We start from the raw sequence: 18,510 nt of genomic DNA, 5'->3' as shown, positions 1-18,510 counted from the left end.
GGTGAAATTAAATTTTCCATGTTATAAATTTCCGACGTTTTTTATTTTACGTTCAAAATATGTTGGAGTTGTGAATAGTGTCATTTATTAGTTGCGGCCCGAGTTGCGGACTGCAGGGTTACAGCAGTTGGGGCCTGGGCCGCAACTGTAGAGGAATGATGACGTGGAGGGGACTTGGGGCCGGAATGGGAACGAGGTTATTGATGCCCTTACACAAGTGAGAAAGAAAGAGTCAACTTTAATTTGTATAAGAATAGTAATGCGATTAAGTCTCTCAATCTTATTTAACTTAAGAATAATGAGTTCAATTTTTAGATGCGACTAAGAGATAAAAGACTAGTCAATGAATAACGATATCACAACTTAAAAGATAAGACACTTCTACTCTATCCAATAAGTTGATTTTTCGAATAGCCATGAGGTGAATACGGAATCAAAAGTCATTATTGATCTCTTTTTAAAAAATGTATGGAGTCTGAAATTCACTAAAAACTTTTGAGATATTTAAAACTTATCCAACTTGTGTTATGAAATTGGCTATAAAAATAGGAGCGCTTAGGGCCTAGGGCCGGTAAGCAACTGGACTAGTATATCGTATCTATGGTATCGCTGTTTTGATTGCTATTTAGTGTAAGATTTATGGGCATGTTGACAAGCAGAATATATTTATGAATTTGCTTAGAAATAATTGAGGTTATATTTGATTGAATATATTTAGAGGACGAGTTGGAATTCTTGTGTAAGGATGTGGAATCAATTTATTGATTTATTTTTCTCATTGTATGGTTCTTGTTGTCGACACAAAATTTATCAGTAAAAAATTGTCACGTATAGTTATTTCTCCTGAAAATGGTTAGAGTGTAATCAAAACATTTAGTAATTAGAGTAATACGAGTATCAAATTACTAAAATAATCTATTACTCCTGCTAGTACTAGCATTTTTAGCATAGTACCGATTGTGTCACCTCTTGTTCTCTTTATTAGGTCAGGTTTTTATTAAGTACTCATATTTTACACACAGAATAAGAAATCTCCCATAGGTTACTAAATTTGTCAAACTGCATATGTAATATTTTGCTTCTGGAACATTTAAGTATTAGACTGCTTGACCCTAAGCAAACATAGGAACAAATTGCAGCACATCAATCATATGAAAAAGAAAACACACCAAAATTCTCAAGCCATGCCAAACAAGAGAACTAACATTGACTTAATTGGCATATAATAAATCAACTACTGTTGGAAGAATCCCTAAACCCAAATTGCCTCATTGTTCAACAACTTGTCCATCTTAATTTCCTTGATTGGCGGATGGATGAGGATGCCTAACTATTATCATTTGTATGACCAAAGAAATATGAGCATGATAGGAGAATACCTACTCCATTGATGCACTTGTCTACTGTCAAATATCATAAATCAAGAAAAATTTTAGATTTACTATAATCATCCCAATTAGTACCGTGTAGTCCTAGGTCTGGTCGGGTCAGTTCCGTTATACGCAAAAAGCCCGGCCCTTTCCAAGCATAGTCTTGGCCGGAGGCGAGCCTAGCCTAGCCGGGCATGATGGCATGACCCTATCTGAAATTGAGACTTTTTATTTCAAATTTATCACTTGTGATTTAGTGAAGTTCGGACTTATCAAAGAGTTGGAGTGACTAACGGTCATATGATCTAGAAAGTGATTTAATTGAATGATGATCAAGCTTGGATGCTGTGATGTGATGTCCCCACCAATCCCATAATTATCAGCGCCTACGGATATTTAATGATTATTTGTCACATTTTCACCACCACAGAGGAGAATATATCACCAATAGCAAAAACAATGCAATAATTTAATCAGATTCGTATGTTACAAATGAATAATTTCACCATGTAACAACCAAAATACAAAAAAGAAAAGAAAATAAGAATAAAACTAATACGCCACGTAACTCACAAACCAACACGGCCAATTTTGCTAAATGGGCTCGAACGAACTTTTAATCACGGGAAAGCGGGAGTCTTTCCATAGCATCGGAAACATGCCTCATTGAAGGCCTCCTATCAGGACTACAATGTGTGCACAACACTGCAATCTTCAACACACCCATCATCTCTTCCTCTTCTCTTCTACCACCATTTTCTTGAATCAAATGCAAATCCAATATTTCTGAGAGAGGCCTCTTCTCTTCAATGCATAGCTGCACCCATTTCACAAGATCCACCACTGATCTCCCAGTCACAACTTCCAACAGTATCATCCTATACGAGAAGACGTCCCATTTTTGGGACGCCTTCACCACCTTCACGGCCTCAGGAGCCCGATAGGAGGCTGCAGGAGAGGCCCAAGTTGGGACAACCTCCGAAGACACATAGCTCCCCTGCCTTTGGTGGTGGTGGTGCTTCTGCGTGCCCACCCCACCGGCTATGTGAGCAAGGTGGCCGAGGCCAAAATCAGAGATCTTCGCCTCCATCTTGTGGTCGAGTAGTATGTTTGATGGCTTTAGATCACCATGGACATATTTCTTGAGACTGCATTCATGTAGATAAACTAGGCCTTTTGCAACTCCTCTCATTATCTTCAATCTCATACACCATGGAAGAGGATTGTTCCCTGCAAAATAGCAAGAAACCAAGAAAGAGATCGAAACTACAACAATCAAGAACGCATTTTTATGAGGCTAACTCACCATGGATGGCTGCAGTGAGATTCCCATTTGGTAAGAAGTCATATATGAGTAACTTCTCATCAACTGACCAATAATAAGCTCGAAGAGTCACTAAATTTGGATGTCGTAGCTTTGCAATTGCTTCAACTTCACTTTGGAATTCCTTAAACCTCTGTGAGCCTCCTTCCCCTAGCCTTCTAACAGCCAAGTTAAGGCCATCATCAAGCACAACTTTGTACACAATCCCGATCCCGGTCTTGCCAAGAACGAATGCAGACGCCTTCAAAAGCTCGTCCAGGTCAAAAGCCACCTCTGCATCCAAATGCACTAGATCACACTTCTCTGCATTTTCAGATAAAGAATCTGACTCTTCCCCCAGGAAGCATGAACACTGCTTCCTACCTCCACCCCCCTTCTCACCGCCATTAGCACGGTCTCTCCTCGCCTTCGCATATCTCGTATAACAATAAGAGAGTAAAAATCCTATCACACAAATGCCAACAGCATCACTCACAACAATGGCAGCTACAGTTGCTTTACTCAACCCCTTCTCTCCATCAACTTTCCCAACACTCTCCCCATCTTGGACAGGGTAGTTATAGGGCAAGTATGGCAACGAGGAGGGCGGATTCGCCTCATTACTTGGAGAACAAGGGTTCTTGAGAGGAGGGCCACAGAGACCAAGATTCCCAACAAATGCAGTTGGCCCTCTGTTCACCAAAGAACCATTTTGTGGAATTGGACCAGTTAAATTGTTGTATGTTAGATCAATGTAAACTTTCTCCAGCAGATTGCCAAGACTAGCCGGAATCGAACCGTTGAACAGATTATGAGACAAATCAACGGTTCCTATCAAATTAGACAAAGACCCTAAATCATCAGGAATCACACCACCAAATGCATTGTAAGAAAGATAAAGCTTCTCCAACAAAACCAAGTTCCCCCCAATCCCAAAAGGCAAAACCCCAGTAAAATTATTATGACTGAAATCAAGATACCTCAACCTCTTGCACTGAAGCAACGCCAACGGAAACGACCCACTTAACAAATTGTTCGAAAAATCTAAAATTTGAAGTGATACAAGGTTTCCAACCTCAAAAGGGAGAGGCCCAGAAAAGGAATTCCCATAAAGAACCAAACTTTGCAGAGCACGAGCGTTAAAGAGATGAGAGGGCAAGGCCCCATGAAACCTATTGCTCCTCAAGTTGAGATGGCGGAGCTCGGAGAGAGAGCCGAGAGAGGGAGAGAGAAAACCAGAGAGTTTCTTGTTAGGAATGCTAATGGAAACAACTCTGTGTTGTTTGCATGTGATGCCATTCCATGAGCACGGGGTTTGGTCGGAATAATTCCAGTTGCTGAGTGAGCTTTGAGGGTCTGAATCAATGGATTGCTTGAATGAAAACAGAGCTATGCCTTCATCGTTCAAAGAAGTCACCACAGCAATATTGGTGCAGTGATGCAAGATTGAGAGGAAGAGAGAGAGTAGAGCTAACATTTGCAAGAAAATGAGGGTAACTGAGGGATGCAACCGTTGGAGATGCAGCTGAGAGAGATAGGAGGTTTATGGAGATTGGTTTTCACTTTGTGGATTACGGAAAATGGACTGTACCGTTATATGTCAGTCCTCGGAAACATTAGCTTAGATTCCTCCTGTACTTATAAGTTTAAGAAATTTTAAAACAAAAATGGATTCAAACTTTTTCCAAGTACAAATAGTCTAATTTTTCTATTTTGGGTGTCCAAAAAAAATAGTTTAATTTTTTAAAATGAAAATGTTTCTCTTTCATATTTATCTACTTTTTATTCCCTTTCATATATATCCATTTTTCTCATTTCTCTCATATTTTACTCTTGTTTTTTTTATTCTTTATCATGCTTATAATTTCTCATTGAGACGTGTGTTGTCCAAGCCTATTTTTTTGGACAAATAGAGTACTAGTGGATTATAAAGTTTATTTATTGAAAATAATAGTTATAGTAAAATGAGATATTTAATGTTGGATATTTCAAAATGACCATATGGGTTATTTAATGTTATCGAATAATGTATTTTTTTATTTAAATGTTACTGCTATTTTTTTTAACTGGGCAAATATCACTTTATGTTAGTAACATTCCAAAATGCCAATATAAATACTTTTGTCATTTTTAAATAATATGGCACATAGCAATGTCCTTTTATGCTCTAATATTTACAAAAAATTTAAGTGTCGTGTTGTTTTCTTTTGCGCCTTATCCTTTTATGTCATGTTATTTAAAATGTTTCAGGGTTTGGATAATGTAGACGGGATATTTTTTATAGTACTACAAAATTGATATTCCACATAAAATTTCAAACTTTGTTTAATGTGTGAAATGTCATAAATTTGCAATGGTGGATGGGGAAAAGAATGTATACAGACGAATATTTCGTTTTCAATTCTTAATTAAATGTTGGAAATGTTAAAAGTATATTGAATACGATTCCCATTTAGAAAAAGTGGAGTACAGTTTGATACGGTTGTTTTATAGGCTATATTTAGTTTAAACTTTTTTTTGAACCAAAATATCCTAAAAATCCCCACCGTATTTTTTATGCCTAGTTCGTTGGCTAATTACATCTCGAATCAAGTAAAGGAAGCATGAAAAAAGTTACATATATCCAGCGACGGTAATGTGACTAATAATTTATGAAATTATATTAATTAATTATATAATGATGATCAAATAGATCATGTTAGAGTTGGAGCGCACTTCTTCTCTTATTTACTTTAAAAAAGAAAATATATTTAATACTCAGTTAGTACTAGTACTTTTGAAGAAATTAATACTTATGCTACATTTCACAATGCTTCCAACGCTAATAATTGCGAACTAACGTAAACGAGCAAACTTGTTAGTATAAATATTAAATAAATATAGTTTTCATTGATTACTTAGTTTAGACATTTGTATGATTTCAACTAGTTGAAAATTGAAATGAATTGAGTGCAGTGGACCCTTGTGTGCATTTGAATTATCAAATCACATTAAAAGAAATATATTCACCAAGAAAGGCGAGCGACCATACACTTCCATAAATATTAATGTAATTTAACTATGATCCAACAATTAACAATACAGTGACGATTGTCCAGTGCGAAGAATATTAAATTATTTATTTTCAGAATCTAATTTAATATAATTCCATTATCATTTTATTATTGAAATAAAATAGATGTGCTTAACATGGAAATATGTATGAACAAACTAAAGATTGGATTTTTCTCGTTCATGACAACCTAATTAAGCTGGACCAGTGCTTCTTCAGTATTAGTATGAATTTAAAATAATAAAAAAAAGAAATTAAACAATTCATAATTATATTTATTACGTGCAGTATGTTTTTCAGATTATTAGCTAAAAACAAATGATGGCCACATCAAAAGCAAGTAAATTGTGTTATAATTGTTAGGCAGGAAGTACTTATAAACCTATAATCGAAGATTGAATCAATGTAATCACGATTACACCACATGCAATATTATCCCTACTTCTACTGTATTTCAATTCAAATAATATCAATGCGAAATTATGTTAGTTAAAGATTATGTTATTCAGATAAATTTATAGTAGTATTTATTATTTGGGTTTATGATTTTTTAGAATTAAAAAAAGGGATAATAGTCTAGACATATTGCTAAGATTAGCTACATAGTTAAAACGAATTTTGTTTATAAGAGAACTTTTAACATAAACGACACCGTTTAGCGTTTTTACCCGCAAAGGGACGACACTCTTCCAATCCGATAGCCTAATTATGGACGCTTCGGCACGAGCGATGGTGGAGGCCATCCACGCCACTCCCACTCAGGCCGTACTCCATTTCGCCGGCGGCGGTTCTCAGGTTAACTTCGACGACAACTCCTAATTTAATTTTAAAAAAAATTGTACGTCATATGTTACACGACAGCTGTTTGATGAAATGTCCGAATGAAGTAACCGATGAAATTCATACGGGCAGGCGCTCGGGTGGCTGATGTCTGTGCCGGGAGCTTCGAATACTGTTCTAGAAGCAGTCGTGCCGTATTCTAGAATGTCCCTCGTCCAGTTACTCGGCAAGGTTTTTTTTCCTTTTTGTTTGAATTTCTTGAGTGAAATTGGACTAGGTTTTCATCTTCTGATAAGGGTTTTTTTTTTAAATATATTTTTGTGATGTTTAAAGGTTCCAACTCAATTCGCCAGTCGACAGACTGCGGAGGACATGGCGTTAATGGCGTACAATAGAGCTATAGTGCTTTCCAATCCAGGTTGTCGGTTGTGTATGTGTTTATGTTTCCCGTAATGTAATTTTGTTCAAGTTCTCACCGAATTTGATGTTTTTTACTGCTTTATTTAGTCTAAGCTGTTAAAAGGTAGTTGTCTGGCTATCATAGTGAGAGAATTGGCAAGGAGTACTGAATCTTTACATGTGTTAGAAATGCCATTTCATGATATTATGACTATTTGTAGCTTATGTAGTCTTTTATGTGGTGTTTACTTTAGGTGATAGGATGGATAGATAAAAATAATTCAAGCTAAACTACCATTTACTTGATGGATTGGTTAATTTTGACCATATTATCCTTCAAGAAGCAATCTTTTGTTTTATCATTTTATCATATCACTCAAAGTAAACACCTACTTACTGATCTCAGGTTTTCCGGCTCTTGGTGTGGGTTTCAGTGGTTCTCTAGCCAGCTCGCGCCCCAAGCTTGGGGATCACAGGTAACAAATTAATTTCACACACATTTTCATATTATATAGTATGTTGTTTATGTCTGCAGTGATTCGCTGTTGCTTACTGCTTTATGTTGCATTATGACAATTATATGAACCAAAGCAGACTATGTTTGTGTTAACAACTATCGCCTATTAACGAGTGGAAGTTACTGATTAGTAGTGCATTTTTCTTGACAAACATGGTAAACTGTTTGTAGGTCTAGATATGTGAGAAAGCCAAAAATGAATCTCGGTTAATAGAGACTCTAGGGTTCTAAAACACTTCATGTGTTTTAGGTGTTAAATTATGATTACACCACTGCTTCATTATTTCAATCTATTTTATGGAATTCATTTATTTGAGATAGAATGAACTTTAATCGTTCAACTTCATTCAGGTTTCATGTATCAACAAGAACATCTGACCAGCTTTTGTCATCTACGGTAACCTTGTCTAAGGTAATAGATAAATTCCCCATCTCTCTAGCCCACAGGTTGTATTTGGTTCGTTCTGTCATCTATGTATATTAATTATTTCAGGGTATGAGAACACGTGAGCAAGAGGATAAAGTTTCTAGCCAGTTTGTATTGAAGGTAACGTGAATGTATAATAAGTTAAATAAGTCATACATGCAAGTTATGTAACTGATGGTATAAGAATAGAAACAGAAATATTATAATAGTAGTACAGTATATCTTAGTAAAAAAGATTATTTTCCAGTCCCGTATCTGTTTCCTTTGTCACTATTTTCTTTGTTATTCGGCTTCAACTCTTGTCAGAGGTTTCCAAATATTACCATCATGTTTTCTCAATCTATTTAGTGATTAATGGAAACTTGGTTGTGGAGTATGAAATTCTCCTTGCTTAATTTAGATGTTGTTTCGTTTATGCAGTATTCTATATTGGTTTTAATTGATAAGATAGTGAGATGTTCGTTTCCCCTGTATTTTGTAAAATATCATAAACTTTCATCACCTGTTTGTAGGCAATAGCATATGCTTGCAAGGTTCCGACAACATTCATCTCCGAGCTAACTGATTCTGAAGTTCCTGATGAATATAAATTGCAATTCAACGAAGATCAGGAATTGGAGCAACTTATAAATGGTGAAATATGCTTTAAGGTTTACCCCTTTTCAAGTGGTATGGTTTAAGTTAGTGCAAATTCAAGGTTAGATCATTTATGGTCTCTTCATTGTTCACTGTGAAGGACATGTTGTGCAGATTTTTCGACGGCTGAAAGGAAGATAATTCTCCCAGGCTCTTTTAATCCCTTGCATGATGGCCACCTAAAACTCTTGGAAGTTGCTATGAAGTATTTTTTTCTTTTCTTCAATACCTTGACCTATAGAAACTTTCCTGTGACCATTATAGGAATGGATTCTATCCTTGTCTCTCATCTTCACATGATTGCAATGCTAAAATAAAATATGGTTGTGTTAAGAATATCCGACCATCTATTTAAATGCAATCAATTAACATTTATAAATTTATAATTTCATCCCATCTGTTGACATGCATTTTAATAACTGTAGTTACATTACCATCTTGTGCAGCATTCTTGGTGAAGGATACCCATGCTTTGAGTTGTCAGCAGTGAATGCAGACAAACCTCCACTTACCGTGTCAGAAATCAAACGTCGTACTATGCAATTTGAAAAAGTTGGTGAGGTTAACTCATGACCTTCAGACTCGCAAGTAGAATCTCAAATGTAGCTTCCCAATAAATCTATCGTGTTTTCTTTCTAGTGATTTTGTGCTCACAGAGAACACATTTCCGTACTTATGTAACTGTTGGTGTGTAACTTTGTTATGTCATATAATTCTAAAAGATAGTATTGTGTAACACAGTAAAATTAATGCCCATCCTTCTTTACATACAACAGATGAAGCTATTAACGTGCTGTATTTTCTAAATCCAGGGAAGACTGTCATAATATCCAACCAGCCATATTTCTACAAGAAAGCCGAACTTTTCCCTGGCAGCGCATTCGTGATTGGTGCTGACACTGCAGCAAGGCTTATAAATGTAAGGGACTTGATCAACATTTAGTATTCTACTATTTGCTTCCTGTTTTTTGGCTCTTTATTCTGGACTACTCCATTTTTTTGTGTTTTTCATTCGCATATGCTATTGTGCAGCATTTCTAACCCACAAGTATGTGAGATATTTGTACAAAGGCTTATCTCTGCTTCCTACAGACGTTATCATCTTATGAAACTGACATGGTAGGATAGCATAGTATGGCGAGTGATTCCCATGTGTCTCTCGCCAATTTGGTTCTGAATTTTTCCCTTTAGAATATACTACTACTTTAGTGATTGAATGTAATATTCCTCTTTATGTAGTCTTCAGGAAAAGAAAAGGAAAAGATAAAAAGGAAAAATGCTAATATGCAATTGTGTTTAACCTAACACAGAAATTTTTTGTGCTCTTGACAGTCCAAGTATTACAGTGGTGATTATGGGAGAATGTTAGAAACTCTATTAGGTTGCAAAAGCATAGGCTGTGTCTTCCTCGTTGCTGGTCGGAACATAGACGGCAAGTTTAAGGTAAGTCTCAAATCCTTAGGTTTAAAATTGTTGCATGTTTTAATGATTTTAGAGGTTAAAGTAAAGTGAGTTGCATGGTCTTAGGTTGTTGATGATCTTGATATTCCGGCGGAGCTAAGGGATTTGTTCATTCCGATTCCACCGGAGAAATTTCGGATGGATATATCGTCCACTCAAATCAGGAAGGCTCAAGGAATGCTCTAAAACAATGTGTTTTCTATATACATGTTTAATTTTTTTGTGATTGAAAATATATCTACTGGAATACTCTAAATAAAGTGATTTTGTATACAGATTTTATTTATTTTTTGATATTGTATCTCTATTACGATGTTTGGTGCTTGAAACGAACGATTGTATGTGGATTAAGTGTGTTGAAATTTTGGTACGGAATTGTGGAGATGCAGATCAATCAGAAAGTGCATAAATGAAGATATTTTTTTAATTTTCCTATGTGTATTTTTTGTATGACATTCAGAGAGTGCCTGATCTTGATCAATAGATGTGAAATGATAGTCGAGACTCGAGCATCCAGATGATTTTGGCTCGTGAAATATACAAATTAAATAAAGAGAATAAAATATAGAATTGTCAATATTTGGCCAGTCACTCTTTTTCTGTTATCTATATAGTTATTTTAATTATAATATCTCAAATTATTACAGAGATCTCTAATTTCGTAAATTACATGAAAATCAAATATATATATATATTTATTTGAAATTAAAAGAAAAAGAAAAAATGGTAACAATAACTAAACATGGGACACCAATTCCATGAATATAAATGTATTTTTTAATATACTTTTCTGATAATAATTAAGTATTTTGATAACATTGAAGATTCCATGAATTGATGAAGGAAGTGAGGCAGTGAGCATTCAAGATTCTTGAATAATTTACAAAGCGATTTGTTACGTTTCCATTCATACACGTCCCTTCCAAGTAACAATTTCCACACCAAATTAGCAATCAGAAGATCATTTACGACGGTGAGCCGTCATCCCCCGCAGCCGGCGCCACAAGCGCCGCCGCATGCCGCGCCGCCGTACGAATCAGCGGCCGAAGTCTTGTCTCCCGACGCGCCGCCAGCGCAGGAAAATACCACGGCCGTGATCAGGACGAGGCTGACCAAAACCGCCCACAACGCGAGAATAGCTCCGCCGTAGGCCGCGGCGCCGCCGCCGGCCCAGCTATCTCCGCCTCTCCATTGCCGCACCATCTAAAAAATAAGTGCTGAAAAAGTGGGAAAATAGGTGTGTGGATTAAGTGAGATTGGAAGGGGATAGAGGCAAATAAATAATGAGAAAAAGGCAAAATATTCAGAGTGGATTACACTATACAACGACAAGTGGTCAAATTTATCCCACTTTCAATATTTGGATTAATATTCAATGTAGCTAGTTTGTCAATGTGGACGGTTAATTGAGATTAGATTAGGCTAATTAACAGATAATTGGTTAGAGATTAGCGTAGATGGGTTGACTTTAACTTAACTGCCGCTTGTCTCTTGTAAGAGAAATCCCACCCGTGGTCCTATATCGGCGCCGTCTTCTCCTTTTCTAATTTCTTGAATAAATAAATAAATTCTTCAACGTGCACTAAATAAATCAAATAACAAGAGTAGTTTAATTGTATACTAACAAAGAGAAAGTAATTTATACATAATTTAATGGGATAAATCCTTTTCACTATATCCACTTATAAATGTAGAAAGTAAGATTATATAATCAAGTACGTGAGTAGTACTTATTTATTTTCTAATTTAATTACTACAATAAAAATTAAATACTTAAAAATATGTGTTGAGGACTAGGAAGACGCCCCCCTCTGTATGTTAATTAGCATTCTATGTCGTAAAAATTCACTCTTTTATTGTATGAAATTGAGTACTTCAAGATTATTAATGAAATTTTAATCGAGATCAGAGAAAACAGTGAAGAAGGGGAGAACAAAAATCTTGAAACCGAGTCAAATCAGAATTCAATCAAAAGAAGTCGCATACCTAAAATGGTGGTTATTTATAGTTTTTCCATATGCCTATTATTTAGAGGGTGGGATTTGGGCTGTCTCCACTATAATATTTTTTGCCGAGTTAGGCACACACGTTGCTCGCCACAAACTTTAATTTAGTGAAAAATAGACAGAGAAATGCAATATGATATATTCGTATACCATTTATACATTCAAACAATGATACTACTACTAATTGCTCATAATTATTAGTAGTAGTATCATTCAAGATGAAATTTTGAATTTTCATATAATAGAAAATTATGAAAATTAGAGATAATAAAAAAATATGTACAACTAAAATTTATAAACATGAGATTAGATACAAACTAAAACATTAATTATGGACCATTGATTGGATACGAATTAAAACAGTAATTATAAACCATTGATTTAATATCTTAAGTGTCGACAATATTCCTTGAGAGAGGCATAATGCGCTTAACCTTTACTTGAATCCTTCGGCCAAATTATTCGTGATGGATATGATTTCAATTATATATGCTGTTATACTATAGTATTTAATTATTTTTTCTTTAATCTAAGTGCACTATAAAAACGTTTTAAATTTGAAAGGTTGTTATTCGTGTCCGCATCCTGCAGCAGTAGTGCAACAACAACAACAACAACAAACTCATATAAGTCATACTCGGAAAGGAAATAACAAATCAAGAACAAGGGTACTCACGATGGAGGAACTGAAGAATCCTTGGACCTCGAGAGATTTGAGTCTGTGTGGATACTTATGGAAGCCTCGGGAGGGTCACATGTTGGTTGATGAGAAACGTCTTCTTTCACGTCCCTTTGCGACTTCTCTATGGTTTTTGCTGCAGCAGGGGAAGTGTGTGATGATTTTACTGATTGATGCAACTCCCCTGACTTGGGAGATATTCGAGGCAGATATGCTTCCGACAGGGATAGTTCCCCGATGCCTCCACTTATACTCAACGAAACGCTCCTTGGAGATACCGTCATTCTCCATGTGGATGCTGAACAAAGAATCACCCGAATCAAGACTCCACCTGTTTGGACTATCAGTGCTGGGATCAGAGTCTTTTGGCCGTTCCATCACTTGGATGGCAGGGGATTCAGTCAGCACCAAGGGATCACGAGCAACATCTTTGAATGATCCCGGAGAGGAATCAGCAATGGGGGGTTTCTCCAGCCTGAACGAGGGTTCAACCGGAGCAATTTTGGCAGGGCTTCTTCCATTTCCTTGTTGCTTGGTCTCACTAATGCTGATTCTTTCACAATTCACAATTGGGAAAGGCGGTGTAGGCTTCTCGCTCCGGTTGTCTGACAGATTAGCAATATTTGTGTTCAATCGCCTCCCGTTTTCACCGTCCATTCTCCATAACTGAAATCAATGGTTAAACATCATAGGAGTATGATATTTGGATCCACTACTTATATCTGTCTTTTTAAGTTCCAAAGCATTAAACTAGCTGAGACTATGAAGAAACATAATGAAGGTTACAATTAGTAAGATGAAAAGCTCAGTTATTCCACTCTGATGACAGATCATATCGAACTACATAACAACGATTTATAGCCAAATGTAACACCACACAGCCGAAGATAGTTGTAAAAGTTCAATTAAATTGGAATTTAGCAGTAGACTTGATCTTCTATCACATTCTACATATGAACAAAGAGCTCGAAATTACTCTAATCGGCAAAACAAATCTTCAAATATACATCGAGTCTTCCTGCAGTAAAATTCTAAATAACTAGCTAGCTAGGATCCTGCAATGAATTAATTGAATTTCTGGCAGATATGCCTTTGAATTTTCCCAAAATCCGACATTTCTGAGCAACAAAACACCAACATCAAGCCGAAATCATGAAGAAGGACAATAGTTCTCTGTATAGAGATGAAACCGACATGCAAACGGAAGATTTTTCGATAGAGTGAAGCACAAATGCATATGCTAAATCCATGGATTTTCACCTGACGTTCGAGCAAGTTAAATTCTCGGTAGGAATCCTCGGTTAAAGATTGATTTGGAAGCAAGGAAACGTGGAAAACACCGAGGATACAGATATTGAGCTAGGGTTTTTCTGGGAACTGAATTTGGGGAAAAGAAATTGGAAGGGAAGGCGTTAGGTTTTCGGAATGTGAATTTCTTTTTAGTTACAAACCAACTCTTTGGTTCTTTTTTGGCGCCACAGTGTCACGTGATAAGCACGTGAAAGAAGATTTCGCAAGTGTAACATTTTTCTCTAAAAATTCTGTTTCATTTTGTGAAAACCTAATTGTTTATATGAAATTAATTTCTCTTACGATCCACTAGTTTTATTAATTTTTCAAAAAGAAATTCATCTCAACACGAATAACCCAAATTAATTAGCAATTTACATTATAATGTTACATAATTAAGCCGCATACAAGTTACGTACATGTGATTCTAGAGCACACGAGTGCTCAATACCCTTGAGCATGTCGATGCAGATTGAGAGCATTGGCAATCACACACATATGCGTTCATGATATTGTTGACGCAGTTAATGCTAGCTTATAGCCAATTATAGTGTGTCACTTGGGATGCTTTAATTTGTTTTTTTACTTTAAATATAAGATTTTTATTTATATATAGAAAAACGCAGGTAATGTGCCGAAAATGGTACTCCCTCCATCCCATAAAAGATGTCTCACTTTCTTTTTTACTTTGTCTCACTAAAGATGTCACATTTTCATTTTTAGAAAAATTCTCTCTCACAATAATATAAATATTATATTTTCTCTTTCCACTTAACACACAAAACAAAACCTCCTAAAATCTCGTGCCGTCCCTCAAGTGTGATATCTTTCATGGGACGGGGGGAGTATTTTATTTTCAAAAACCAGGGAGTACTAAAAATAGAAAAAACATTGGATCTAGCTGAAATTTTACCGAGATGTATAAAATATACAAACCTTTATCTCTCATCTAAGCTTTCGTAGCACTCTTCAAGGTTAAAGGATAGTAAAACATAAACTAATATCTTTAAAGAATTGACGCACGGGTAAATGTATTTCTTAGCTTATACTAGTAATAACTTATGAATACTACGTATTCTTTAAATAACTCTACGTAACTTGCATGTTGCAGGATGGTGCACGTACATATTATAACTCACCAATTTATAAGACATGTTTTAACATATGAACACCGTTGAGATAAACTAAAATTAGAAGACAGCAAATTGATTTCCACAGCATCTCAACTCTCAATAATCAAATTGTGCGAATGATGTGAAAACAAAGATGATTTTCCTCTCTCAACTTTTTTATCCTGGTCGACATTGAGGGATTACAAAATCTGGATTTATATTAGAGGAAAGCAATCATCCACATAAGCAAGAACCCTGCAAAAATCCAACACCATAATTCAAAACTGATTTCATCATGTGAGGGAAATCTGGAGTATACTTTTTCCAATCATATTATAGGCTAATCTATCTTTAATGAATGAAATTCACGAGTGTAAATGACTACACCAATATGGTGATATATATAAATCTACATAAATTAGCTAATTAGCTAATTAAGACCAGGATTGGGATTATAACTTGAAGAGTCCTAATGTAGTCAATTACTACTAGATTGCAAAACAATTAACTAAACTAACTCAAAAATAGTACTCCATATCAAACCCATCAAATGTAAAAAGGCTTTCATAAAGATGAAGACTTTTTGCACCCAATGTGGTGAACATAAAAGCACGTAAAAAAAAAGCGTCAGCTTTTTACCTCCAATAGTCAATGCCGTTTGAATTCCGTGTCTCCCCGCCCGGCTCCAGCCATTGCCTGATCACAACAAAATCAAAACACATCCATTAATCTCGCTTCAGATGTCCCAATGTGTGTGTGTTTGTGTGTGAGAGAGAGAGAGGAGACCTCTCCCATAGCAGTTAACGGTGGAATTGACGCCGTTACGACACCTACAAACAAACGACTCCTCCACACCCTCAAACCCACAAAACCCACCACTATCCTCACAATTCCTACAATCACTACTCTCATAAGAATCATTAAACCTCAGCAATATCCCATACTGCCACCTCATCGGGTCGCCCTCGCTGCCCCCGAACCCATAAACCGCCGAGTACGACGAGCATTGCAGCTTCGGCAGATCCAAACCCGAACCCGACCCTGCCAAAACCTCCCCCGGCTCGTACACACAGCACGTTGATATCGGCTCGTGGGGCTCCAACCCGATCCCCTCCACCCCTTTACACGAGTACAGCCCGCGGCACACGTTCTGGCCCGAACCCGTGTCGCAGAAGTCGGCGTCCGGGTCGAACACGGGCGAGGTTGTGGAGCAGCCTACTAAGGCGAATATGTTGTCCGGGGAAAGGGAGAACGGGCTGCCCGGGTCGAGCGCGAAGCTGCCCGAGTTCTGCATGGAGGCGCAAGTGGACATGAGCGGGTCCGCGGCGACGAGTGACCCGGAGGCGTAGTCGATGGAGGAGACGTCCAAGTAGGCGTCCCCAGCGGTGGAGAGGCGGAGGGCCCCGCCGGGGCTGCATTTTAGGTGGCGGGAGAAGGCGGGATGCCCGCACCCGCTACCTGACCCGAAGGGATATTTGATTGGGGTTGGGCCGCACGTGTCGCGGCACGTGCCTGGGAGTGGGAGGGAGGGAAGGGGATGGATGTTGATTAAGAGGAGTGTGAGGAGGAGAATGTGAGTTGTGTTTATTGTTTTCATTTTTGTGAGAAGTGGGAATGTGTTTATGTGAGCAAAATGCAAAATATATGGAGTAATGTTTATTATGGCATTGGCATGAATTCACCTCAAAAGTAGAGCCTTGAGATATGGGATCCAGCAAAGATTGTTGACGGGGTGCACTCTATATCATTCCAAGGTACAATGATTTTTATGCTTTTTTATTCTTGGATGTGATCATATTTAGAGAATCGAGTTCAATTGGTCTATGGTTAAATAATGTATTTTGGAATTCTATAAAATGCCAGCGTTAATACAAATTGAAATAGTTTTCTATATTACAACATAAATTTCCAACAATAACTAAAATTGTCGGTTTTAGAGTGATGATTGAGAAATTATCTTTATTCTTTTGAAGAGTAAATAACAACAGTATAGGCCCAAGAAAGAATTGGCCCAGCCCAGTAAGAGTGGAAATGAGAAAAACTTGACATGCCTAAACACAGACATGAGAAAGTTAAACAAGAAAGGTACATTCCGAGAATTAAACTCGTGACCTCTCACACCCTAAGCGAGAATCATACCACTAGACCAAATGCCCTTTTGTTAACAACCTTTTTACATACATTAACCAAGCTTTTCAATTGTGAATCATTGAAGAATTATCAACAATGTAAATTTTGTTATGTTTTATCCAAGAAATGTACTCCATAACTTAGTGATTGTATATTGTTCCATTGTAAATGTAAATTACCAGTCTCGTTGAGCTACTTAAAGTACAATGAACATTATATGTGAAAGTGAGGGATAATAACTAGTCAACAATAAAATGACACTTCAGTTTAAGACAATTCAATTTTAAAAATGTTATATTTGCACCTAATATCACAAAATTTTCCAAACCTAATATCACAAAATTTTTCAAAAATTTTGATACGAAGTAGAGATTGTACAAGCACACAAATAGAAGAGTGGTTTGGCCAAGTATGAGTGAGCAGAATAGTCCCTCAAATGATAGTTGACTTGGTCAGCTATGCAAGCTAACCGATGGAGAAATATGGGGGAGACAAATCAGTAGATTGTTAGGTTGTTATTTCAGCTTCTTTATTCCTATTTTGTTGCATTAGTTTTTTTATAAATAGAGAGGACCCCAGACGTTGAAAAGCATCTTTTGGAGAGATCAGGTTTGAGACGGCGTAGCCGTGGCCTCCTGTGTGAGGATTGGCTTCCTTTGTGGGGATTATTTCTTTTATTGTCAATTCTATTCACTTCTTGTCTGTGAGGCGGAAAGGGGAGTACCCAAGTTACAACTGTTGAGGATTCATATTTAAGTAAAAAGAAAAAGAAAAAGAAAAAGAAAAAGAAAAAGAAGGATAGTCGAAAAGTATTAAAAAAAAAGTCCTGTTGTTCTTAAACCCTTGTGATTGATACTTGAACAATGTCGGATCCAGCCTAGGTAATTTGTACTACTATAGGGATACTTAGTTATTCAAGATAAAAACAATTTTGGACCATTTGATATTATGGATTCCAACAATTTGTAGTTTACATTTGTTAATAAAATTTTAAAAACAATACAGCATATTTTGTTGACGGTTTCCCTACTCTTTCAATTTGTGTTCATACTTGTCCTACGTAGCTTCTTGTCACAATTCATCGCTTTCTCACACTAAACATGGCTTTGCAACTGCTCTATGCAAACATTTTATTCTTTCTTCCACAAAGTATAATGTCACAATTCTTTGTCTTGGATCAAAGGATTCGTTCAAGATGTGAACCATGAATAAATTGAGGCTAAATTAAGAAGAAGGAAAAATCATAGATGCAAACTGATCATGATTCAAACACTAATCTGTCTATGAAGATGAACTACAAACGCTTTTATAAGACCACCAATGTCTTCAGTTTTGAAAGAGGATGGAA

At 36.5% G+C, this 18,510-nt stretch overlaps 4 protein-coding genes across 5 annotated transcripts; 1 reads left to right on the top strand and 3 right to left on the bottom strand.

The window, feature by feature from the left end:
- Positions 1-1,809: 1,809 nt before the first annotated feature.
- Positions 1,810-4,304, bottom strand: LOC121769507 (receptor protein kinase-like protein ZAR1). Its single transcript, XM_042166334.1, has 2 exons — positions 2,677-4,304; positions 1,810-2,600 (listed from the first exon to the last, which is right to left on the bottom strand). The coding sequence occupies exons 1-2, from the start codon at positions 4,148-4,150 to the stop codon at positions 1,987-1,989; spliced, it is 2,088 nt and encodes a 695-aa protein (XP_042022268.1). The 5' UTR covers positions 4,151-4,304; the 3' UTR covers positions 1,810-1,986.
- Positions 4,305-6,359: 2,055 nt separating this feature from the next.
- LOC121769329 lies at positions 6,360-10,339 on the top strand. 2 transcript variants are annotated; one of them, XM_042166102.1, is made up of 12 exons: positions 6,360-6,520; positions 6,638-6,736; positions 6,839-6,923; positions 7,311-7,380; positions 7,773-7,833; positions 7,915-7,968; positions 8,361-8,517; positions 8,599-8,689; positions 8,931-9,040; positions 9,297-9,403; positions 9,817-9,927; positions 10,012-10,339. In XM_042166102.1, the coding sequence occupies exons 1-12, from the start codon at positions 6,434-6,436 to the stop codon at positions 10,129-10,131; spliced, it is 1,152 nt and encodes a 383-aa protein (XP_042022036.1). In that variant the 5' UTR covers positions 6,360-6,433; the 3' UTR covers positions 10,132-10,339. The 2 variants fall into 2 exon arrangements, with proteins under 2 accessions (XP_042022036.1, XP_042022037.1); XM_042166103.1 differs by lacking the exon at positions 10,012-10,339 and having other exon boundaries at positions 9,517-9,869.
- A 2,165-nt stretch (positions 10,340-12,504) lies between these two features.
- On the bottom strand, positions 12,505-14,047 carry LOC121769330. The gene is made up of 2 exons (XM_042166104.1): positions 13,891-14,047; positions 12,505-13,296 (listed from the first exon to the last, which is right to left on the bottom strand). The coding sequence occupies exon 2, from the start codon at positions 13,285-13,287 to the stop codon at positions 12,703-12,705; it is 585 nt and encodes a 194-aa protein (XP_042022038.1). The 5' UTR covers positions 13,288-13,296; positions 13,891-14,047; the 3' UTR covers positions 12,505-12,702.
- Positions 14,048-15,018: 971 nt separating this feature from the next.
- LOC121767390 (LEAF RUST 10 DISEASE-RESISTANCE LOCUS RECEPTOR-LIKE PROTEIN KINASE-like 1.5) lies at positions 15,019-16,922 on the bottom strand. The gene is made up of 3 exons (XM_042163652.1): positions 15,819-16,922; positions 15,672-15,728; positions 15,019-15,287 (listed from the first exon to the last, which is right to left on the bottom strand). The coding sequence occupies exons 1-3, from the start codon at positions 16,627-16,629 to the stop codon at positions 15,253-15,255; spliced, it is 903 nt and encodes a 300-aa protein (XP_042019586.1). The 5' UTR covers positions 16,630-16,922; the 3' UTR covers positions 15,019-15,252.
- Positions 16,923-18,510: the final 1,588 nt, after the last annotated feature.

This window comes from Salvia splendens, chromosome 15, assembly GCF_004379255.2.
Source record: "Salvia splendens isolate huo1 chromosome 15, SspV2, whole genome shotgun sequence".
NCBI lineage: Eukaryota > Viridiplantae > Streptophyta > Magnoliopsida > Lamiales > Lamiaceae > Salvia > Salvia splendens.
This window is presented reverse-complemented; position numbering and strand designations above follow the sequence as displayed.